Below are 21,456 nucleotides of genomic sequence, written 5' to 3'. Positions count from 1 at the left end.
AATAAAGGGAAAAATCCTACACAGATTCCCTTTTCTAACAAAAGTTTCCAAACAAAAAGTGTCTCTGTCAAGTCTTCCCTGACGCTGGGTGCCTTTAAGGAAACAGAGGAAGCTCCTAAGAAATCTTCTTTTGTAAGGAGACTGGACCTGGATGAGGAGGGAGGTCCTTGATGCAGACAGAAGGAGAGGAATATGTGGCCTTAGAGGTCACCAGCCATGGAGATCTTGGAGTTACCCATCTCTGCCAAGGCTAGGAAGGAAGTGAAACTGGGCACGGAGCTGAAAGTGTGGCATAAGCCAATTTCAGCACTTTTTTGCCCATTCTGTGCGTGGCCTGGCATGTTCCGTCCGGAGGGTGGGTGTGGGAGAAACGTGGGTTTAGAGCTGGATCTTCACACACAAAGGGGAACCAAGACTTCCTGAATGAAGGAGAAGTGGTGGGAGCAATGTACTGATGTGTCGCCAGCCAATTTAATTCCTATTCCTCTCTGTTTCCCAGAGATAATGCTCTGGGCTGCAGCATCCTGCTTGCTGAAGCAAGGTGACCACAAAGCTCCATCCTGGGGGCACAAGTGGTTCATCCCTGCTGTAAAAGAGCAAAGGCACAGAGATCAACCCCACTCCTGCCAGTTTTTATCCTCTGCTGCGTGTTTGTGCCAGTGAAATGATGTTATTTGGAGGGTGAGGCTTTGAAAGGTGAAAAGCCCAAAATGTGAAAGAGAATAAGAAAGGGCCCCAGAGATTTTTATTCTCCTGGAGCATTATGGCTGTAAGACACAATCAAAGCATTTTAACAACAAGCAATCCCCTAATTTAATATCCCAATGTAAAAAAATTGAGATCTATTGAGTGGTTTGATTTTCCTGTGAGCTTGGATTACTGATTTCAGCCTGAGCACCAGAAAGCAGCAACAAACCCTTTACAGATACAAATTCTGTGCTGGTTTCTCATCAAAAGGCAGAGAACAGCCTCATGTTGCCCTCCCAAATTTGAGTTTGTTCAGCCCTAGTGGATTATCAGCACAGAATTAGGGCACTTGGACACACAATTTAGTGGTGAACACAGAGGGTCAGGGTTAATGGTTGGCACAATGACCTTAGAGGGCTTTCCCAACATTAATGATTCTGTAGTTCTAAATAACCCTGGGCTCAGCTGAGCTGGCAGCTGGGCTTGTACATCACCTGCATGAAACCAGCCCCTTTCCACTATGAAGACCTGTGATTTTCCTGCCAAAATTGCTTTTCCTGCTTTGAAAGCATTGCTCTTGCCCTGGGAAAGGTTCTTTTTCCCCAGGAACAGCTGATGGGGAGCAGTGGCAAACACGAGAGCCATGCCAGGCAGTGAGTGTTCATCTCTGAGTCACAGGGGAAATGAAACAAGAATTTGTGCCGGCTTTTAACTTCATGAAATACTTAATCCATTTGCTTTGCCCATCCACAAATGCAGATCTTCAATCTGGAAAGTCCCAGCACTTGGAGGCATAAACACGAGCTTGGTTAAGCTTTATACTGGCCCTACAGAGAGAAGGTGCCTATCTGGGAATGTGTGGCTTAAGAAAGCTCAGGAAAAGGGCTCTGGGGCCAGGCTGTTCAATCTGGAGAGGAAAAGGTTCTGGGGAGAGCTCAGAGCCCCTTCCAGTGCCTAAAGGAGAGCTGGAGAGGGACAAAGGCCTGGAGGGACAGGACACAGGGAATGGCTTCCCACTGCCAGAGAGCAGAGTTAACTGGGATATTGGGAAGGAATTGTTCCCTGGGAGGGTGGGGAGGCCCAGAAAAGCTGTGGCTGCCCCTGGATCCCTGGAAGTGCCCAAGGTCAAGTTGGATGAGTCTTGGAGCAACCTGGGATAGTGGAAGCTGTCCCTGCCCATGGCAGGGGGTGGCACTGGATGATCTTTGAGGGCCCTTCCCACCCAAACCACTCCATGATTCCATGATCTGGCCAGCATTTGCACCAGCACAACTGCACCACCCCAGCCCCACATCTCCCAGGCGTGCCCTGGATGCACCTAAACCGTGAAAATTAGGATTTTCCACCCTTGCTGCCGCCGACTTGGCAGGCACACTGCGCTGCCCGTGTTTGCTGCTCTACATGCCCAGACTCCCAGAAATGCCAGGCAGGGCTGGCCGAGCTGCAGAGCTGCTCTGAGTCACCTGCTGTGCCACGCTTGGCTGCCGGCCGTGGCGTGTCCCGGCGCGGGCTGGAACGCGACGCCACGCGGAACCCTCCGAGCTGGGAACGCCCTGGGCAGCCCCCTGCTGCCCTCCCAGCCCTGGGAGAGCATCTGGGGAGCACGTCAGGGTGTGCAGGACATGGGAACTCCACTCCTGCACAAGCTGAGATGAACTTTGGTGACACCTCCGTGCCCCAGGTGAGATGGATTCGGCAGCCAAGGTTGGGAAGGAAGCCCTGCCTGGGAGTGCAGGTTGCCTTTGCCAGGATCTGGGAACATTTTTTGTCTTCTGAGCATCCCTTTTCCCATGACAAAAGGCATTTCCCAGGGGTAGGCTGTCCCTTGGACCAACCTGCTTTACCCATGTTTCTCAGCCCTCTGTGGCATCCCCTCATCCCACTCCTCCCCAAGGGTCTGCTCACTCCTCACTGGCATCCTGGGGACACCAGGTGACATCAGGATGTCACTGGGAGGTACAGGGACATGGCCTAGCGCTGTCCTCCAACAGCAGGACAGCCAGAGGAGAAGGGATGTGAAGGGTTAACCCAATGCTGGCTGTGGGCTCTTGATCCCACACATGCCATGTGCCACTGCAGGACATCCTCTCCTGCACGCTCCAGGGAGTCCTGGAGGGCCAGGACAGGCTCAAGAGCTCTTTGGACAGCCTCCATCACTCCTGTAACCACCTGCATGATGGAATGGGAATGCTCAGGGAGTCTGGGAGCAGAACAAGCTTGGGGAGCATGGCTGGGTTGGGAGAGGCAGGGCTGATGGAGGAGCTGGGAGGTCTCACTGGGGAGCAGGAAAATCTCCATCCTTGGAGGCAGTCAAGCCTGTCCTTGACAAAACCTGATCTCATTGAAGGTCAGGCTTGGAGCAGAGACCCCCCAGCCTCAGTTATTCTGAGAAGGCCAGGATGTGGTGCAGAGCCCATGCCCCAGTTCCTGTGGATGCTGGTCCCACAATCCTGCCCTGTATCCTCTGTCTCACTTTATCCTCTGTCTGCCAGAGGGCAGGGACAACTTCCACCATCCCAGGCTGCTCCAAGCCCTGTCCAGCCTGGCCTTGGACACTGCCAGGAATCCAGGGGCAGCCACAGCTTCTCTGGGCCTCCCCACCCTTCCCAATATCCCAGTTAACTCTGCCCTCTGGCAGTGGGAAGCCATTCCCCTGTGTCCTGGTCAGCACCAGGACTGAGCCTTGCCCCGAGCTGCCCAAATTCCCCCTGCTCCCAGCTGGAATCACAGAGCCAGGGTGGTGAGGAGGGTCACCACTGTGCTGGGGATGCCCCAGCCCACGCTGCTGGCCCTGAGGGACACGGGAAGGAGCAGAGCATTGTAGCATTGTATCCCAAAATAGCGGCCTCCTGACAAGGGAGAAGCGCATGGAGTGCCAATGCTGCCACAGGAAGGTGAGTGACTCACTCCTGTGTAAGCTGCAGGCAATCCCTCTCCCTGGTGATTATCTATCTGCAGAGAAATCTCCATCCACTTCCCCTGGAAATACCTGCTCCCGAAATTACCCGTGCCTGGGGTTTTCTTATCAGATGATCTATTTGTTCTAAAAAATCACAGAGCCCTGAGGGTTCCATCTGTGGCTCCAAAACTTTGCCGTGGACACCCCACGTCTGACTCATTGAAAGGGACAGCTTGGACAGTCCCCACGCCTGGAATCATCAGGAAACACCTGCAGGCTCCTAGCTAAGGGAAGGGTCTTCCTCATGGGGTTTCCTAAGCAGGAAGAGGTAGATCCCAGCCACAGTGAGACTCTCTTGGTGCTGCATGGTTCAGTTTTAATGACAGCTACCAGCCCGAGGTGAGTGTCATTAAATGTCACCTGCTGGAGGGTTCAGAGCCCAGACATAGTGGATTTCATGGAAGTTCTTGTAGAAGCCAAAAGAAAGGGATCTGACTTTCTGCTGGCCTCAGTAAAACTCCCCATGACTGCCCCAGTCTGTGACAGAGACCCTTGGATCGGTGGAGCCACAGGAGACCAGGCCATGATGCTGCTCTATTGTCGTTTGGGATCCTTGGATCACAGTATGACAGGATAAGTTGGGCTGGAAAGGACCTCAGGAGGTCTCAGTCCAACCTCCTGGTCATGGCAGGGTCAGACCAGGTTAGGCAGGGCTTTATTCAGTTGGGTCTCAAAAAGCCCCCAGGACAGAGGTCTCACAAGCCGCTTGTGGTGGAACAGTTTTCCCTTATCCGCAGCCTGGAATGTCAGAGGTGACCACGCCAGCAGTGCTGCCAGGATAACCAAGACTTCCCCAAAGAGGTCTCCTTATCACGAGAAGAGAATGAAGGCAGCAGTTCCAGGGAGCACCACCATCACCCCTCTGGAACAGCCCTGTTGACACCAGGAGCAGCCCTTGGAGATTTGGGGCAGGAACCCTTGTGTTGTCCTGAGCTGCTCCTGCACATTTGGGTGCTGCAGGTTTGGTCCATCCAGCCGGGAAAATGGTGCTGGTGTGAAGGTTTGTCTCTGCAGAGGGAGGACACACTACAGGTCCCGCTGTCCTTCCCATCTCCTGGGCCACAGACTCTCCACTTATCTATCCCTGGGGATCATGGAATTTCTGTTCTCCTTCCATCTCTCCTTGCTCACACATCCTCTGCTCCTTAGGCACAACTTATCCCTTCATTTGGAGAGAGTCCCTCTGATTTCATTAAGCACTCAATCACTCTCCTCTTGTATTTAACTTGGAAACCCTTTCTTATCATTCCAGGACTTGTTTGGACAAAAACCAAGTGCAGGGCCAGCTGTAAGACCTGTCAAACAAACTCTGGATGCCTCCAAAGCTTGTTTTGCAAACTTGGACTTCCCAGGACTGCTTGGCTGAGGGCTGGGAGCAGATTTGCATGGAATTAACCATTTGACATGGGGGAACTGGCTCCTGTTTAGCTCAGAATTGTCCATAGCTCCATGTCCAGCTCCTGGGGGACCTTGGAGCTGGTGCTGGTGACAGGGCCACTCCTGGCCAGGGGATCTCCAGCCCTGGGAGTGCACACCCAGCATCCCGAGGCTGTCTGTCCCAGCAGGGATCCCGAGCCAAGGAGGCGGCCTGGGAGACTCCGGATTAATCTCTGGAACGTGACCTTTACATGCTGGGAGTGGTGGGAGAGATATTTTAACTGCAGTGGCAAAGGGCCAAAGGAGAAACACCAGCCAGGCCCTAGATAACAATATTGGCCTCCTGACAAGGGCTCCAGCTGGGAACGAGCCTCAGGGCTGGGCTCCCTTTTTGGGCTGGGGCAAATCCATGTGGACACAATTCCCCACCTTCCCTCTTTGCTCCAGCCGGGAAAGCAGGGGTTGGTCACAGAACTCTGCACTCCTCAGCCCAGTTTGGGTCTAATTGGTGTGTTAAATGACAAAAAAATACAGGAAAAAGCGATTTTAGAATACATAATGATGATGGAGGGCATTTTAAAATGGAGAAGCTGAATTGCATCCATCCTCTGCAGGGAGGTTTTCCTGCTCAGGGCAGTGCTGGAGTTCCCATCCCTGGAGGGATCTAAAGCTGTGTGGATGTGGCACTTGGGGACATGGGTCAGTGGTGGCCTTGGGAGTGCTGAGGAATGGTTGTACCTGATGGTCGGACATGGGTCAGTGGTGGCCTTGGCAGTGCTGGGGGAATGGTTGTACCTGATGGTGTTTAAGGTCTTTTCCAGCCTCTATGATTCCATTATTTTTACTGACAGTCAAAGCAGATCTAATGCTGGTTTTCTTCCAACAGGGTTTGCATCCATGGGGAAGCCACTAAAGGATGACCTGAGCGTAGGAGGACATCACCAACCTTCTCCCAAAGGGCAGGCAGCAGGATGGGTCACCCAGGAGGCTTGCTGGGACATTGGGAAGGTGTAATGGTGCCCTCCCCATCCCCGCCCATCCCTCAAATCCCCACATGATCAGCTTGGGGCTCTGAGGAGACACTTGGTGTGATTCTTTCACCCGTTTGAAAATTTAATTCAAATAAAATTTATCTGAATGTCATTTAGATGGACATCTCCAAGGGGGCTCCAGGCAGGGGCTGGACTCACTGGGGCTGAGCAAAGCTCCTGTTTTCTGGATAAGGATCACCCCCCTTGTGTGGCACCCCCAGGGAGCAGTGGCTTTCTGGGGTCCAGGGCCATCCCTGGGGGTGTCTCTGAGGGAATCTCCCTGAGGACACAAAGGTTGTTGTGGAGCAGGAGGGGAAGGAAGTGATTTCAAAAGTCCCATAGTGAGAACAAGTTTGTGTTTTGGTTTGTTTTTTTTTTTAAACAAAGAGATTCCAGGGTGGGACCCTGTGCTGCTCTCCATGGTCTCACTGCTGGGAGCTGACAGCAAAAATAATGGCCAACAAAACTACTGGAAAATGGCTTCTACTCCAGCACCAATGGGGACTTGCTCCTGAGCATCTCTGGGGCTTTTCTTTGCTGTGGATTTCATGAGGATCAGGTGAAAAATAGAAGACATGGGGTGCCATGGGGGCCCTGCCACCCCATCCCTTGAACCAAACTCCAGCTGGCGTTAATCCATCCTGGTGCCAGGCTGTGTTTGACCCCCAGGCTGAGCTGCTGGGGATCAGCCAAGCTGTAACCCCACAAAATTTGGGGGTGATTGGACCCCACAATCCAGCTGCCCATGCCCATTGAATCCCAAGCTGCTGCCAGGGATCCAGGCACAGCTGGGGCCACTCCTGCACAGCTCCTCAGCAGCTCTGCAAATAGAGAAATGAGGAGAAAGGAGCCTTTTTCAGGAACCCCCAGCACTATTTTAGGCTGGGACCATTACGTGGATGGGTCTCTGCTGCTGGTTTTAGGAGGATTTGTTTGAGGACATGTGTTTACTTGTGTTATTGAATGCCAGGATCAGTGCAAAACCTCCTCCAGCACCAAGTTCTGTCCTCCAGGACACCTCTTCCAGCAGCTCCTGCTGTTGGCAACTTGCTCAAAGCCTCTTGAATAAAACCTTGAATGGGTTTGTTTACTTTTTTTTTAATATAAATCTGTCTTATTTACTATTTTCAAGGCAGTCCCAGAGGAAGAGGAAGTGTCATGAAATCTGGCAGAAAACTCAGCATCTCTGCTCCTAAGAAAGCCATCAATGGGGCCAGCAGAAGCAGAGATGACCCTGCCAGAGCTGTCCTCGTTGAGTTTTGTGATTTTTTTGTGACCCCCCTCCCTCCCTCCCTGCACAGGCTGCAGAGCAGAACCATATCTGGGAACCCACAGCACACACAGCCCAAGCCTATGGGTTTATTTTAACACACCTGCCCTGGTGTGAGGTGGTTTATTTATTTATGGTCTTTCTAAAAGCACAAACACTTCTGGCCACAACAGGATGCTTGTGTTTAAGGCCTGGCAGGCAGCTCCTGCTGCCTGGGGGGTTGGGGCAGCATCCTCTTTGCAAGCATCATCCTGAGGGGGGAAAATGCTCTTGGAGTCTGAAAACCCCTCCAAAACACCTGGGTTATGCAGGAGCTGGGAGGAAAAGTGAGTGGCACCTCCATCACCTTCCTGATGGTGAGGAGGAGGAGGCGGGGAGAGACATCACATGCCCTCAGTGGGGAGGAAACGAAAGCTGGGCTAAAATAAAAATCCCCAACCGCTGGTGGAGAAGAGAAAATCCACACCCAGATGGCCACAGCCACAGAGCAAAGCCCTCCCTGCACTGAAGCAATGTGCTCAAGGCTCACTGCCTGCAGCTGCTTGCCCCAGAGAGCCCCACATGGTCTTCTCCAAATCCCTCTTCCCCACGGAGACAGCAAAGGTCCCCTGTGCCCTGTCTGGGTCCATTTGTCAGTTCCTGTTCAAGGGATCAGTGGGAAAAGGGTGGAAAGGGGAGGAAAGTGTGTCCCTGTGCTCAGCACCCAGCCAGCACCACCTCCTGGGAGCTGCAGCCTCAGAGGGCTCCCCCAGAGCCTGTGGGGATGAGGGATGGACAGAGGGACTGGCTCCTGGTCCAGACCTCAGGTTACTGGGCAGGTTTAGAGTGGATATTCAGAAAGGTTCCTTGTCTGAAAGGGTGGTCAGGCATTGGAACAGGGAAGTGGTGGAGTCACAGTACCTGGAACTGCTCAAGAAATGTGTGGATGTGGCACCTGGGGACGTGGTTTAGGGGTGAACACAGCAGCGCTGGGTTAGCAGTTGGACTCCATGATGCTAGAGGGCTTTTCCAACCCTGCTAATTCCAGGACTCTTGAGTTTTCCAGCCCCAGCTCCCACCTCCAACCAACCCACCCTGTTTGGCTGCTAGAAAGGTGCTCCCATGCCTCTCTCCAGCCCCACCTGACCTCATCTCCAGCACACCCCAAGGGCACCGTGCACAGAGGTTTCCTTCTCCAGCTGCCTTGGCTTTTGCTGCCCCTTGAAAGGTGGTGGTGGTCCTGAACATCCCAGAGGGAGAATCCCGGGAGAATCCAGGCATCCTGGGAAGCTGCAAAGTCACATCTGCTCCCATGGGCTGTCCCTCCTGCAAGCCCAGTCACACAGGGCAGGGCTGCAGGCTCAGCCCAACACACCCAAACTGTCTTCCTTGCTGCACCTAAGGCTTTAAAAAGAAAATAAGGGGCAAAAAAGAAGAGAGATTTGATACATGCCAGCTTGTCTCCAGCGCTGCTGCCGGTGTGTTTGAGCTGCACCCATGGGTGCAGCGCAGGCTCTGCTGTGGCCAGCCTGACCTTCCCGGTCCACCCGTTCCTGTATCACATTCCTGCCTGCTAGACAACATGGGAATGTTTTGAAAGTGTCTTAGAAACCTGCCGGGCTGCCAAAACAGTTGAAAAATGAAGCGGCGAAGGGAAACGTGGGGCTGCTTTCCAGGCCAGCTCACTGGGCATCGCCTCTGTCTTCTGCTCTGCAGCTGCACAAATCATTGGCTTTTCAATAGGATTTAAAACATCTGCCTCCTCCTTGGGCTGCTGTGGAGCTGGGAAATGGAGATTTGGGTGCCCTGGGTGATAGGTGCGGGAAGGACAGAAATGAGCAAGGTGGGATAGGGTTGAGACCCTCCTTCCACCTCCCTCACGCCCAAACGAGAGGAGAAAAAGCAAAAAGAAGGGCAAGGAAAGTTTTTTCCAGCAGTGAAGATGGGAAGCTCCTGCTTGCTGGAAGCTGCTGGGCCTTCAACCAGGCTCGGGGAAGGTCTGATGGGAAGAGGGCTCTCCAGGGGACACTTCCCCGCTCCAAAGAAGCTTTCAGAAAAACATCTCTGGCCTGCTGAGGCACCCAGCTGCCAAGCAGCCCTTGCAGCTGGCCTGGCCACAATTAATCACCCCTGGAGATGAGGAAGGCGCCTGCCTCTTGTTTTTGAGTTGTTTGGCTTTATCCTGCAGAGGAAGAGCTGCAGGTGCTCCGACCTTGGAGGAGCAGGCTGGGGGAGATGGCGTCAGGCAAGGGCTGCTGATGGGGTCACAGCTCCTGCAAGGACAGCCACAACTCCCTGGACATCATCCATCACCTCTGCACATCATCCATCACCTCTGCACATCATCCCTCCTTGGGAGGGCGAAGGATTTGGAGGATGAAACCAAGCTGCTGTGGTGGGGTGAACCCAAGCTTTGCCCAAGAAGTGTTTCCAAATCCAGGAGGGATGGGCTGGACTCAGCAGCCAGGGCACTGCTGGGCAGCTTTACCCAGCTGAGCCTCACTCAGCAGCTCTGCCCAGGCATCTCCCTCCCTCTGAGAGCCTGTCCTTCCTCCCTTATCAGCCCCAAATAGCTGCGATGTGATGTATTGTTTTCCCTCCTCAAACAAATTACATCAGAAGGAAACAGGAATTTTTTTTTTTGTTTTTTCTCTTTTCTGGCATGGAGGTCCGTGAGCAAAATCTCTGCAGCACTGTGTCCATGCCAGGAGTTCATATCCTCTAAATGCCTCCTTAGCCAGCTGCCACATTCTGCTGTTGAATAATAGATGCCATTGGTGTCCTTCCCCTCCTCCGTCAGGGGCTTCATGGCCCCCCAGCCACATCCAGGGGGCCCAGGGACCCCCAGATGAAATCAGCTCCAGCTGGGGAAGGAGGATCTGGCTGTCACCCAGGGACACAGATGGGCAATACTCGGGGGAGCACCGGGGCTCGCGGCGGTGGAAAACAACTGGGCCACCTGCACGTCATCCCGTGGGGCTGTGCCTGCTCCTGCAGCCCTGCAGATCCCAAGGTTTCTCTCCCAGGTGAAGGAGGAAGGTTGGGCTGGACCTGGCCGCTGCTTCCCCGGGGCAGGAGCCAGCTGCGGGAGAGGGCAGGGGATGGTGGTGGCCCTGCTCAGCTTGCTGGGAGGCTGTGTCCCGCAGGGCTCTGTGGGGACAGCAGGGCAGAGGGACACAGCAAGGAGCACGCCTCGAGCAAACCTTCAGCCGTGTCCTCCTGGATCCAGCAATGGTGAAAAGTCCCAGCATCCCAGTCCTGCCATCAGTCCCGGTCCCAGCGCCCCTGGAAGTGCGTCTGGTCCCATTCCCGGGGCAGAGAGGTGGGAGGGGTCCTGTCCTTGCCCTAACTCTGGCCCCAACCCCGGGGAGGATTCGGGGAGCACTCACTGTCTCCAGTGTCAGTCCCAATTCTGCTCCCATCCACGCTCCCATTTCTGCAGGATGGAGGGGGATCTCCTGTCCCAGCCCTAATCCCGCTCCCATTCCCGGGGGAGAAAGGGCAGAGCGCTCGGTGCCCAGCCCCAATCCCATCCACACTCCCATCTCCGGGGCAGGGAGCGGGGGATCCTACCCTAGCCCTAATCCCGACCCCATCCACAGTGGTGCCATCCCGGAGGGAGAAAGAGGGGGCGGCCGGACTCCTGTCCCGATCCCACGCGCGTTCCCATCCCGGGAGGTGAGCTCCTGTCCCGTCCCCGGGGGAAGGGGCGGTCCCGGCCCCGGGCGGGGCAGCTCTGGCCCCGGTCCTGCCCCGTTCCAGCCCCGTTCCAGCCCCATTCCCAGCGCCGGGAGGGCGGTGCAGCCCCGCGCCCGCCCCGGCCCGGCTCACACGCGGCGGCACCGGCACCGGGAGCGGCACCGGGAGCGGCACCGGGAGCGGGGGAAGGACCGGGGCCGGGCATGGCACGGCCTCCCGAGCGGGGCGATCGGCGCTAAACCCCCGGCACGGAGCCCCCGGCTCGGCATCGCCCGGTGAGCGCGGGGGGACGTGCGGGGACATGCGGGGATCATGGATCGTGGGGGGGACATGGATCATGGATCGTGGGGGGATGTGGGGGTGCGTGTCCTGCCCACGACAAGGAAGGACAGGAGGCGACCTCCTGGCTCGGGTGGGAAACTCGTGGATGGGGTGGGAGTGGGGACACGCACACGGGGGAGTGGGGACATGCCCACACTTGGACTGGGGACACGCACGGGTGGGACACGCACACAGCCCCCTACACACGGACACACACACACATGCACGTACTCGCGGAGGTGGTGGCACTTGTTGCCGTCCGGGTGACGCGGGTGGCACATTGTCCCCGCGCACCCAGAGCAGCGAGTGGGGCACTGCGTGGACAGAGCCGAGCCCCGACCCTCCTGCTGTCCCCCTCTCAAGCCCCAAAGTGCCCCAAGACGGGGCAGTGGCACCAGCAGCCGGCAGGGAGTCGCTGGCATGGCAGGGTGCTGGCACAAATGGTTCAAACTGGGCACTCAGGGAAGCCTCCTGCTCCTTTTGCTCCTCTTTGCCTGAATTGTTGGATTTGTAATGCCTTAATTCACAATTATATCTATGCTGCTCGGTTTCTCCCTTCCCCGGGGAGTTCGCTGGCTGTTTGTCCGTGATTTCCTGTACGCAGCTCAGGTTAAACCGTGGAGCTGACTCCCTGCTTTGCTCCGCGTGTTTTTCCACCTCTTTGCCTGCCGGGCTCCCTATGTAATTTATTTGGGAGTGTTTTAATTTACACTGCAGTGGTGATACTCTCATTTCAAACTTTTTGACTCCTTCTAGCACCTCCTAACACCCAAAACACCCTTCTGCCCTTAGCTGGGCACTGGCTGACATCACTGCGGGAACAACTTCAGGGGCAAAACGTCTCATTTCTCTTTCTGTTCCAGTTTTTCTTATCAGTTTATTGCAAAAGCCATTTGGCAACCCGCTGCCTTCCTGTACAGAGGAGGTGAGGAGCAGCAAACCCAGCTCTGGGGGGCCACCAACACTGGGGGATGGTGGCCCTAGCTCGTGGTTGCTGCTGCCAAAATTGGGCCGTTTCACTACCACCAAATTCTTCTTGTTTTCCCTCAACTGATAGGCTTAGTGGCTGATAGGTTAAGGGGCTGCAGTGCAAAGGGAGAGACCCCAAAATGCTCTGAGCCCCAAAGCACAGCCACATCCCGGGGCTTAGCGGGTTATAAAAGCTCCAGCAGGATTTCTGACGGCCGTGGCACTGAGTGACTTTATCCTGTCTCTGCCCAGTGCGATTTTTATCTCGGGTTGTTGGCACAAAACCAAAGCCACGAATAGTTCTCTGGCAGCCGAGCGTGCTGCCGGGCTCCCTCCTCAGTGCTGAGCAGCCCCCACTAAAACCTGACTGGGAGCCACCCCTGGGGCAAAGACCCTCTTGCCTCCACGGGATGCTGCCTGTGGAGCAAAAAATTTATCCCCCAAACCCTGTGGGGTTTCCTGGTGGTGGAGCCCGGTAATTGTGTTATCCTGGTTGTCCCCCCTGAGTGCCTTTGGTTTTTCCAGGGTGGTTGTGACTCCCTTGGTGTGGGCAGGAGGCTGGGAGGTCTCCATGGAAATGTCCTTTCTCCCACATATGGAGCTTGTAGGGTTACCAAATCAGCCAGAAGCTGGCCCCACACTCCTCTCTCTGACTGTTCCTTCCTCCATCAGGTCATGGAGGACAAAAGCAAAGTCAAACTCCTGGCAGAAACACCACCTTGTACCTCCAGGAAGCCTAAAGGATGCAAGGGCTCGGTTTCCCCCGTGGAATAATTAAAACTGGAAGTTTTAGGGGTCAAATAGGATCTGCCCCTATCCCACAGCAGGGAAAAACAGGCAGGGACCATCAGCTTTGCTGAAGCAGGAAGGGAAGTGTTGATGAAGGGATTAAATATTGGCCAGGGTTGATGTTTGCTTCCAGAAGGATCCATCCCCAGAGCTCTGCCGTGCTGGGAATTGAGTCAGGTTCAACTGAATGAAGGTGGCCTTAATTACCGTTGTCACTGATAGTTTTAACTCTCTCTTAATTCACTTTAAAGCCACACATTTGGTTAATCCCGATTGATTTCCCATGGTGTGGAGCAAGGCAGGAGGTTTTGGTACCCCCAGGGAAGCAAAAGCTGGAAGGGAGATTGATTCAGGGAGTTTCTTGGGGGAAACCAGAAATTCCCAGAAGAAGGGATTTCTCTCAAAGCAAAACCTTTTATTTGACCTCCAAACAAAGTCATAAAGTTCTTTTAAACTTGTTATATCTTTTCTCCAGACTTTCTCTCCCCTTTTTAGCTTGCATCAAGTTACTGAAAAACCTTCTAGGAAACCAAAACACCCCCATAAAAATATTTTTCACGGAGAAAACAAATTCAGCTCTGCTGTTTCTCAGCCTGCTGACAGGAGGGGAAACTGAGGCAGCATTTCTGGAGTGGAGCTGCCCTCCAAAGGTGCTTTTTGGTAGGGACAGAAATACAGATCCTTTGCAAGGTTTTGGTTTAAATGAGGTGTTCTGGCTATGTTTGGGATGGAGGAGGGGGTAGATCACACCCAGCAGGGATAAAGGAGGGATGTTGTCTGGCAGGGAGATGGATAAAGCTGCTTGGCTGTCCTGGAAATGAATTTTTGGAGTTTTTGCCTTGGGATTGTTGGAGAGAAGCGCTGGGGATGGTGGAGCTGGAACTGCTGTGAAGATCCTCAGCCCACGCTGGTGGCCGGGGCCAGCCCGGAGGAGAAAGGCTCTGAAGGTGACCGTGGCAGGAAGGATCCAAAGGGAAGGGGCAGATGGACAGCAGGCAGTTTGGCAGGCTCAGATTTCGGCCGGATCCTGTCTCCCAGCTCCCAGCAGACAGGAGCTCCCGAACGCCTTGCCTGTTTGCTTGTGGTCACAAAGGGCTGGAACCACAGCCCCAGAGCAGTGAAAAACGATTCCAGGTCGTTTGCTTCCCAGAGTCTCGAGTGGTTCCTGGTCCTGAGTGAGGATTTTGATGAGTCTACTGAATGCCTCAGAATTAGGGCAGGGAAAACACCCACGTTCTCCGTGTGTCCTTTGGAAGGGAGTTAGGGAGAAGATGCCGTGGAGGGATCGTGGTTTCAGCCTCCAGCATAAAACAATGGGAGCTGTGGCACAGCCAAGGGCTGCCTCTGTGAGGTCCTGCTGGGAAATTAATCCACATTAATTATTTGGGAAGGCCAATTAAACCTCATCAGCCTCCCTGTGAAAACGTATTAATCGCAGCCGTGATTTGGTTGCGCTTTGCTGTCTTCAGTGACTTTGCTGCTGCCCTGGCAAATTCCAGCATGAAACACGGCTGGGATGGCACTGGGAATGCTGGAAAATGGGGCAGAAATCAGGAGTCAAGGCCTTTACTTGGAAATTCAGTGCCCGTCTCGTGGTCTCCCTGTGGAGTGCTGCCCATCCCTCAGCTGCCTGTGACCTTCTCCCATGACAGCCCCCTCCTTTGCCGTGCTGGCTGATCTAAATATCCCTGGCAGATTCAGTTACAGGAGCATTTTGGGATGCTGACTTCACGTGCACATGCCTGTGGGTGCTTAATTTGAGGGCAGTGATCTGCCTGGGTTCCTCTCATCACCAGGCTCCTCTCCTGTGCTGCCTTCATCCTCTGGCACTGAGGTTTTCTGGGAAAAGAAATAATGGGATGAACAGGTCCGAGGCCACAATGCAGAGACAGGGATGGTCCAGCCACTGCAACCTGTGGTTCAGCATGGAGGAAACTGTGAGTGGATGGCTGGAGGGCACCTAAAAAGCTGTGCCTGGTCACCTGCATCCAATGCCACAGAAAAAAACCTCCTGTTGTGACCTCGGAAAGGGCCGGGAGATGAAGTGACAAGGCAGATGCAGGTGGCTCTCACCAAAGCATCGTGGTTTCTTTGCTTTTGGGGATCACAGAAGTGTTTATCCTGCTTGGCATCCTCAGGGATTGTGGCTGCCTTTGCTCTCCCGTCGTTCCTACTGGGGGCTCAGGGTGTCACAGCTGGCATTCGTGCCACCCGTGGGCGCAGCAAAGGGCAGTGCCAGCTGCCAGCTCTTGTGCTTGGCTGGCCTGGCCTCTCCAGCTCGCTCCCTGTGGATGCAGCGAGGGGGTGGACTGCAGCCATAGTGCCAGCTGCCAGCTCTTGTGCTTGGCTGGCCCTGGCCTCTCCAGCTCGCTCCCTGCGGATGCAGTGAGGGGGTGGACTGCAGCCACGGGCCCAGCACACACAGCAGGTTTTGTCCCAGGGATTCTGGGCAAAACTAGGGCGAAAAAAGAGGAAAAAGAAAGGCTTTTGCATTCCCAAGAGGAAAAGGAGGGAGAGCACGACAGCAAGGACAAGGGTCCGTTCAAACCAACCAGCAAACGCTGTTTGCTCCTTGTGCTGAAGGTGGAGATGAGGGGCTTGGCACATCCCTGGGCAGCCAGAGGAGATTCCCCACCTTGGCTTACAGATGGATTATGGCTGGGTTTTCTCACTGGGGTCTCAGGAGCCTTCCTCAGGGAAGATGAGCCAGAATTCAGGGTGATCTCCCCCCACCAGTGCTGGGTTATGTGCAGGGGAGGATGGAGAAATCCCATGCCAGGCTGAAGCCTCTGGAACTCTGTAACCTTTCCCTGAGCCTTTTAGGGCATCTTGTGTGGCTTCCCTCGGTCACGGTGGCCTGTGCAACCCGTTTCATCAGCTGCCAGGTCTGTGGGCAACCTCTCTCTGCCTGGCCACAGAGCTGCAAAGCTCAGAGGGAAGGAAGAAGCTGCGGAGAACAGCAGCTGGAAAATGTTTTCCCATCTGCCAGAGCTCTGTTAACCCTCTCCATCCACAGCCACACTGCTGAGGACTCGGGGGAAGCAGGACGGGAGCAAAGCTGAGCTGAGTGCAGGAAAAGCAAATCCCCAAGGCCAGGACAGTGCTGGCTCCTGATTTTCATCACAGAGTGGTTCCCAAAGTTGTATTGGGGTTTTTGGAGATATTGCAGATTATCTGGTGTGTGTGTGATTTCCACCCCTGTCCTTGGGAAGTGTGAGCCTCAGCCCGACCTGTTCCTGCTCTGCTGCAAGGGGAAAGCAGCAGGATTGGGGAAACATCGTCAGGGATGGTGTCAGGGCACTTCTGGACAGGTTGTTTGATCCAGTCCCCAGAGCAAGGACTGGAGTTATCCCCTTGTGATGGGCTGGAGGCATCGCTTCATCCCTTCTCCCTCAGCAAACAGCTGTCAAGGTGCTTTTTAATACAAAGTGCTTTACTTGGATGAGAGATCACCCAGGCTGGCAGCTTCGAGGAGACTGTCTTTGCCTCCTTCCTTACAGGACCTGGGTTGGAGGTGGGGGCAGGATAACTCCAGATCTGGTATTTATTTTGCAAGAAAGGGCATGGCCACACTGTCCCTCAGCATGGTGGCACCAGGTTAGAGCTGAGCCCTTCACCTGAAAAGGCTGGGATTGCTTTTTTCCCCCTGAAATCCCAGTGGGGTTTGGGTCAGGGTACATCCCTCTCACTCATTCCAAGGGCACCTTTCCCCAGAGCTTTTCTCCTGCAGGAGCTGCTGGTCCCTGAACTCCTGGGCTAGATTTGTCTCCTTGCAACCCCCCATTTCCACAGGCTTCCCGTAAGGCAGGGAACAGCAGGGACATCAATCCGGCTCCTCTTACGGGAAGGGAGGAAATGCATTTTAATTTGATTCCTGACCCATGGGCTCGCTCGGAGATCGCGTGTCAGCAGAGCCCAGGGCACAAAAGGGCCCTTGTCCCTCCTCACAGACAGGCCAGGCTCTGTGTGTCTGCAGAGACCCTTTCAAGGCCATTTTTCTCATCCCAGCTAATCAGTCCTGTGCAGAAACCAGCTCTGCACAAGCAGGGCTCAAGGCCAGGGGGCAGGACTGTGACCTGGCCACCATCAGCCCAACACTCAACCCATTAAAGACCCTTCATCCTCATCAACAGCCAAGCCAGGCAGAGCCCCTTGCTCCTTTTGGCAAGGTTTGATTGCAGAACCTGTGTGTGTGATGAGGTTTGCCCTACCAGAAGGAGCTGAAGACCTCTGAAATGGGGGCCAGTCACGAGGGTTGCTTGCTGAAATTCCACTTTCTAATCTTTTCTGCTTGGAATTTAGCAGGATGCATTTTTAATGGCGCTCAGCTGAGTCACCACTCGTGGCTGGTTAAACACAGAATGGAGCATCTTTCCTGTTCTGTGATGCAGGAGACCAAATTTCTGTGTGAACCTGGTGGGAAGGGCGGTTTGGGACATTGAACGGGGCTGCAGGAGCTGTGAGGTGGACTCCCACATGTGGCCTGGAGTTTGTTGGTGGCTTTAAAGCAGCTCAGTTCTTCCTCTGTGCTCCAGGTGCAAAATGAGGTGAAATAAAACTCACCTCATCCACCTGACCATAATTCCCCCGTGCCAGGCACTACTCAGTTGTGTCACCAGCACCATGAGGCCGTGGTGTCTGTGGCCAGTGATGTGCTGCCCTCTTGAGCCACTGTCTGCATGTCCTTACAGCCTCTTGGCTTTCCCCCCAGAGAGAGGATGGAGACCCTCACAACTCCTCCAGCCTGGACCAGGGTCACCAACAGCTCCTTGGACCCAGGTGGCGCAGATGACAACCCCTACAAGTGCGTGTTTGACGAGGACTTCAAATACATCCTGCTGCCCGTCTCCTACGGTATCGTGTGTGTGGTGGGGCTCTTTCTCAACCTGCTGGCCCTCTACGCCTTCATCTTCAGGATCAAGACCTGGAACGCCTCCACCACCTACATGTTCAACCTGGCCATAAGCGACACGCTCTACGTGGTGTCCCTGCCCCTCCTGGTGTACTACTACGCCATGGGGGACAACTGGCCCTTCAGCGTGGGGCTGTGCAAGATCGTGCGCTTCCTCTTCTACACCAACCTCTACTGCAGCATCCTCTTCCTGCTGTGCATCAGCGTCCATCGCTTCCTGGGCATCTGCTTCCCGCTGAAGTCGCTGCAGTGGGGCCACGTGCGCCACGCGCGCCGGGTGTCGGTGCTGGTGTGGCTGGTGACCGTGGTGTGCCAGTGCCCCGTGCTCTTCTTCGTCACCACCAGCGCCAAGGGCGACACCATCACCTGCCACGACACGTCCAGCAAGGACCTCTTCGGGCAGTTTGTCATTTACAGCTCCGTGATGCTGGTGCTGCTCTTCTGCATCCCCTTCCTCATCATCATCGTCTGCTACTGCCTGATGGCCCGGCGGCTGCTCCAGCCCACCCGGGGCATTTCCCGCCTCTCCCGCTCCAAAAAGAAGTCGGTGAAGATGATCATCATCGTCCTGGTGGTCTTCATTGTTTGTTTTCTTCCTTTCCACGTCACTCGTACCTTGTACTACTCCTTCCGGAGCTGGGACCTGAGCTGCCAAACCCTCAACGCCATCAATTTGGCCTACAAAGTGACTCGTCCCCTGGCCAGCACCAACAGCTGCTTGGATCCCATTTTGTATTTCTTAGCAGGGCAACGATTTATGAAGTTTGCGGGCAACAAGGTGCCGTGGAAGCCTCAGAATGAGGTGGCTCTGGGCATCGTGCCCAACAGTCACCTGGGAACCAGCAGCGACACGGACACGCTCTCCAAGGATCTGAAATCCTAGCTCTGCCCCGCAGCAGAAGGGTTTGTCCTGGCTGTGAAGGGAGGACAGGATGCTCTGGGGCCCGAGGCTTTGGGTGTTTGGGGTGCCTGGGCTTGCACCCTCTCCAGCGTGTCAAACGCGCTCCTCTGCTTGTTTTGCTGTATTTTTTTCAGGAAGGTGCAGCTGTGGTTGCACACATGAACCCTGATCCTTGGCTCTGCATCCCAGCCTGCCCCTCTGATCAACGCTGAGGTGACCAAATCTGGGGGGGAAATCGTGCCTTGAGTCATTTTCCAAAGCAAGAACGCCGTGTGCAGAAAGTGCCCCTAAAGAATTCCGTCTGCAGATTGCCTGGCACAGGGGGAGCCGGAGCTCCTCTGTGCCTTGGCAAGGCACGAAGGGCTTTGGGTGGATGAGGAGAGGCAGCTGCAGTTCTGCTGAGCAGCTTGATGCAAATGTCAAGGATGAGTGTCACCCACAGCAGGAAAGGGTCTCCCACAGCTTTGCATCCCTGCAGGAATGCTCTCCCAGCTTCAAGGTGGCAGAGCAGGGATGGGACTCCCAGCTCCTCTCCAAGGGCTGCCTTCCCATTAACCTGATGGACACTGCATCCCACTGGAGTGCACTGGTAGCAGCCCACTGGAGTTTACTGGTACCATCGAGCAGGTCCCCTGTAGGTTTCTCCAGTGGGGCCAACATCTTCCAAAAAACCCATTAGTGCTTCCCAACAGCAGCAGTCACCCTTTAAAAGCTTTTAGGAACCTGCAGCTTCCAGCTGCTGGCTTTAATAATCATCTCCAGCTCATTAAAATTTAAGGTGAGCTCTTCATGTATTTTTTTTTTTAATCCTCTTCCTGGTGATTCATGTTTCCAGCCCAGCAGCAAAGACCAGTGTTTATCCCCTTGGCTGAGCGCTGCCACGTCCCCATTGCTGTCCCTCAGAGGTGACAGAATTTGCCAGCACTAAACCCCGAGTTAAGGAGCTGCAAGTGGTGCTGAGCTTCACCCCATTCTGCCTGGATTTGTAAAAAATGTCCACAGAACATTTCACCAGAAGGTGCTTGTGGTGTTTTTCCCTGCGGTTGTTGGGTTGGAGAGCCCAGGTCCATGGTTTCCAGGAGAAATTATTCCTGCCCCCAGAAATGAAAATTGCTTGAGCTGCAGCACTGGACGAGTCACATTTTGTAAAAGCTCTGCTTCAGGACTAGGCAAACACTGATGTTGGCTTAGACCCAGACCTTAGTTTCTCCCATCCTCCCTTCCTGTGAAGTTTGGTGGAGACAAAGCCACACCATGATGTCACCAGGTGTGTTCAGTCACGGGTGACTGGGACCATTCCGGGCTAACTGGGAGGTTCCTGTGGTCCCACCCCCAATGTTGGTCGTCCCTGCCAACAATGTCACAACCACAGGAAGGAGGCAAAGGCAAATAGGACATCTGTAGGGTGGCATGAGCCACCCTCAAGTGTGTTTGGGATAGGATTGGGTTAAGAGCAGACTTGCACCATGGCAGCACCTTTATTCCTTTGTTCTTGTGAAGGGAGCTTGGCTTGATGGTGAGGGTCATGGCACAGTCACTGGGGCGAGACAAACAGCTGGGAGAAATGAATTCAGCCAGGGCACTGAGCTGGTACAAACATCACTCCAGGCCAGGCCTTGCCCGGTCTCCCACACTTGCCAAAAAAGCGGCGTGGACACGTTACGTGCTCTGAATAATTCAACAAAAAACAGACCCAAAGTTTCCTCCTCTGGTCCTGCTTGGAAATCCCACCTGCCTCTGAGCTGGCCACCACCCTGGGCAGCGCTGCCAGTGCCATCAGGGGTGTCCCTCTATGATCCTCATCCCCAGGTGATCCCACTGGCCAGTGCAGAGCAGTTGGAGTGGTACCAGCTGGAAATCTAGCTCTAGACTTTTGTTTTTGTTTGTAAAAGCACTAACTTATACTAGAGAGAAAAAAAAAAAGGTGAGTTTTATGACAGTGACTGTACATTTTTATTTTTGTAACATGCAAACACCTCAGATTTCTGATAGTAAATGAGTTTATTTCTACTACAAGCATTTCTCTGCTGTCTCCTCTGGTATGTAAAAAAATGGGTATTGGGGGTAGAAACTGGGTTGTTGAGTGCCATGGAAATATTTTAAGCTCCAGGTACAGCTGTCCACTCCTCTGCGAATCTTGATCTCCATCTAATTCAATGAATTCAATCTCCACTCTTGATTCAAAATTTTCATGGAGCTGGTGCCACCAGTTCTGGAAAAATCCAGGTACAGAGACAGCGCTGTGGTCATGGCAGGGCTTCACAGGGGACAAAATACCTTGAAGTGTGACAAATTCAATAGCCAGCCTTTTTTGGTTGTGTCTCCATGGTCTTGGTAGATTCTCCTAGGCTGCTCTTGTTGAAGACAAGAATAAATTTTTAGACTAAGTAATTAATTAACAAATCTCAGAATAATTAGTCTCCCATCCCACATAACTTATTTTGTTTTTCTAGTTCTCCCAGCCACTCAAAAGCCACCAAACCAAGATGTTGGAAACCTCTGGTTCTCAGAGGCTCCTCACTTTCCCCTGCAGACACCAGAAGAAGGTTTCTTGAGCCTAAC

General features: G+C 54.1%; 1 protein-coding gene across 2 annotated transcripts; it reads left to right on the top strand.

Annotated features, from left to right (window-relative positions):
- The first annotated feature begins 11,067 nt into the window (after positions 1-11,067).
- Positions 11,068-20,913, top strand: P2RY2 (purinergic receptor P2Y2). Of its 2 annotated transcripts, none has more exons than XM_039696985.1 (2): positions 11,068-11,277; positions 17,773-20,913. In XM_039696985.1, exon 2 carries the CDS (start codon positions 17,800-17,802, stop codon positions 18,874-18,876), a length of 1,077 nt encoding a protein of 358 aa, XP_039552919.1. In that variant the 5' UTR covers positions 11,068-11,277; positions 17,773-17,799; the 3' UTR covers positions 18,877-20,913. The 2 variants fall into 2 exon arrangements, with proteins under 2 accessions (XP_039552919.1, XP_039552918.1); XM_039696984.1 differs by having other exon boundaries at positions 11,071-11,277; positions 17,793-20,913.
- The last annotated feature ends 543 nt before the right edge of the window (positions 20,914-21,456 follow it).

This window comes from Passer montanus, unplaced genomic scaffold, assembly GCF_014805655.1.
Source record: "Passer montanus isolate IOZ18808 unplaced genomic scaffold, ASM1480565v1 scaffold116, whole genome shotgun sequence".
Lineage (NCBI taxonomy): Eukaryota > Metazoa > Chordata > Aves > Passeriformes > Passeridae > Passer > Passer montanus.
Note: the sequence above shows the minus strand (reverse complement) of the source record. Positions and strands in the feature narration are given on the sequence as shown.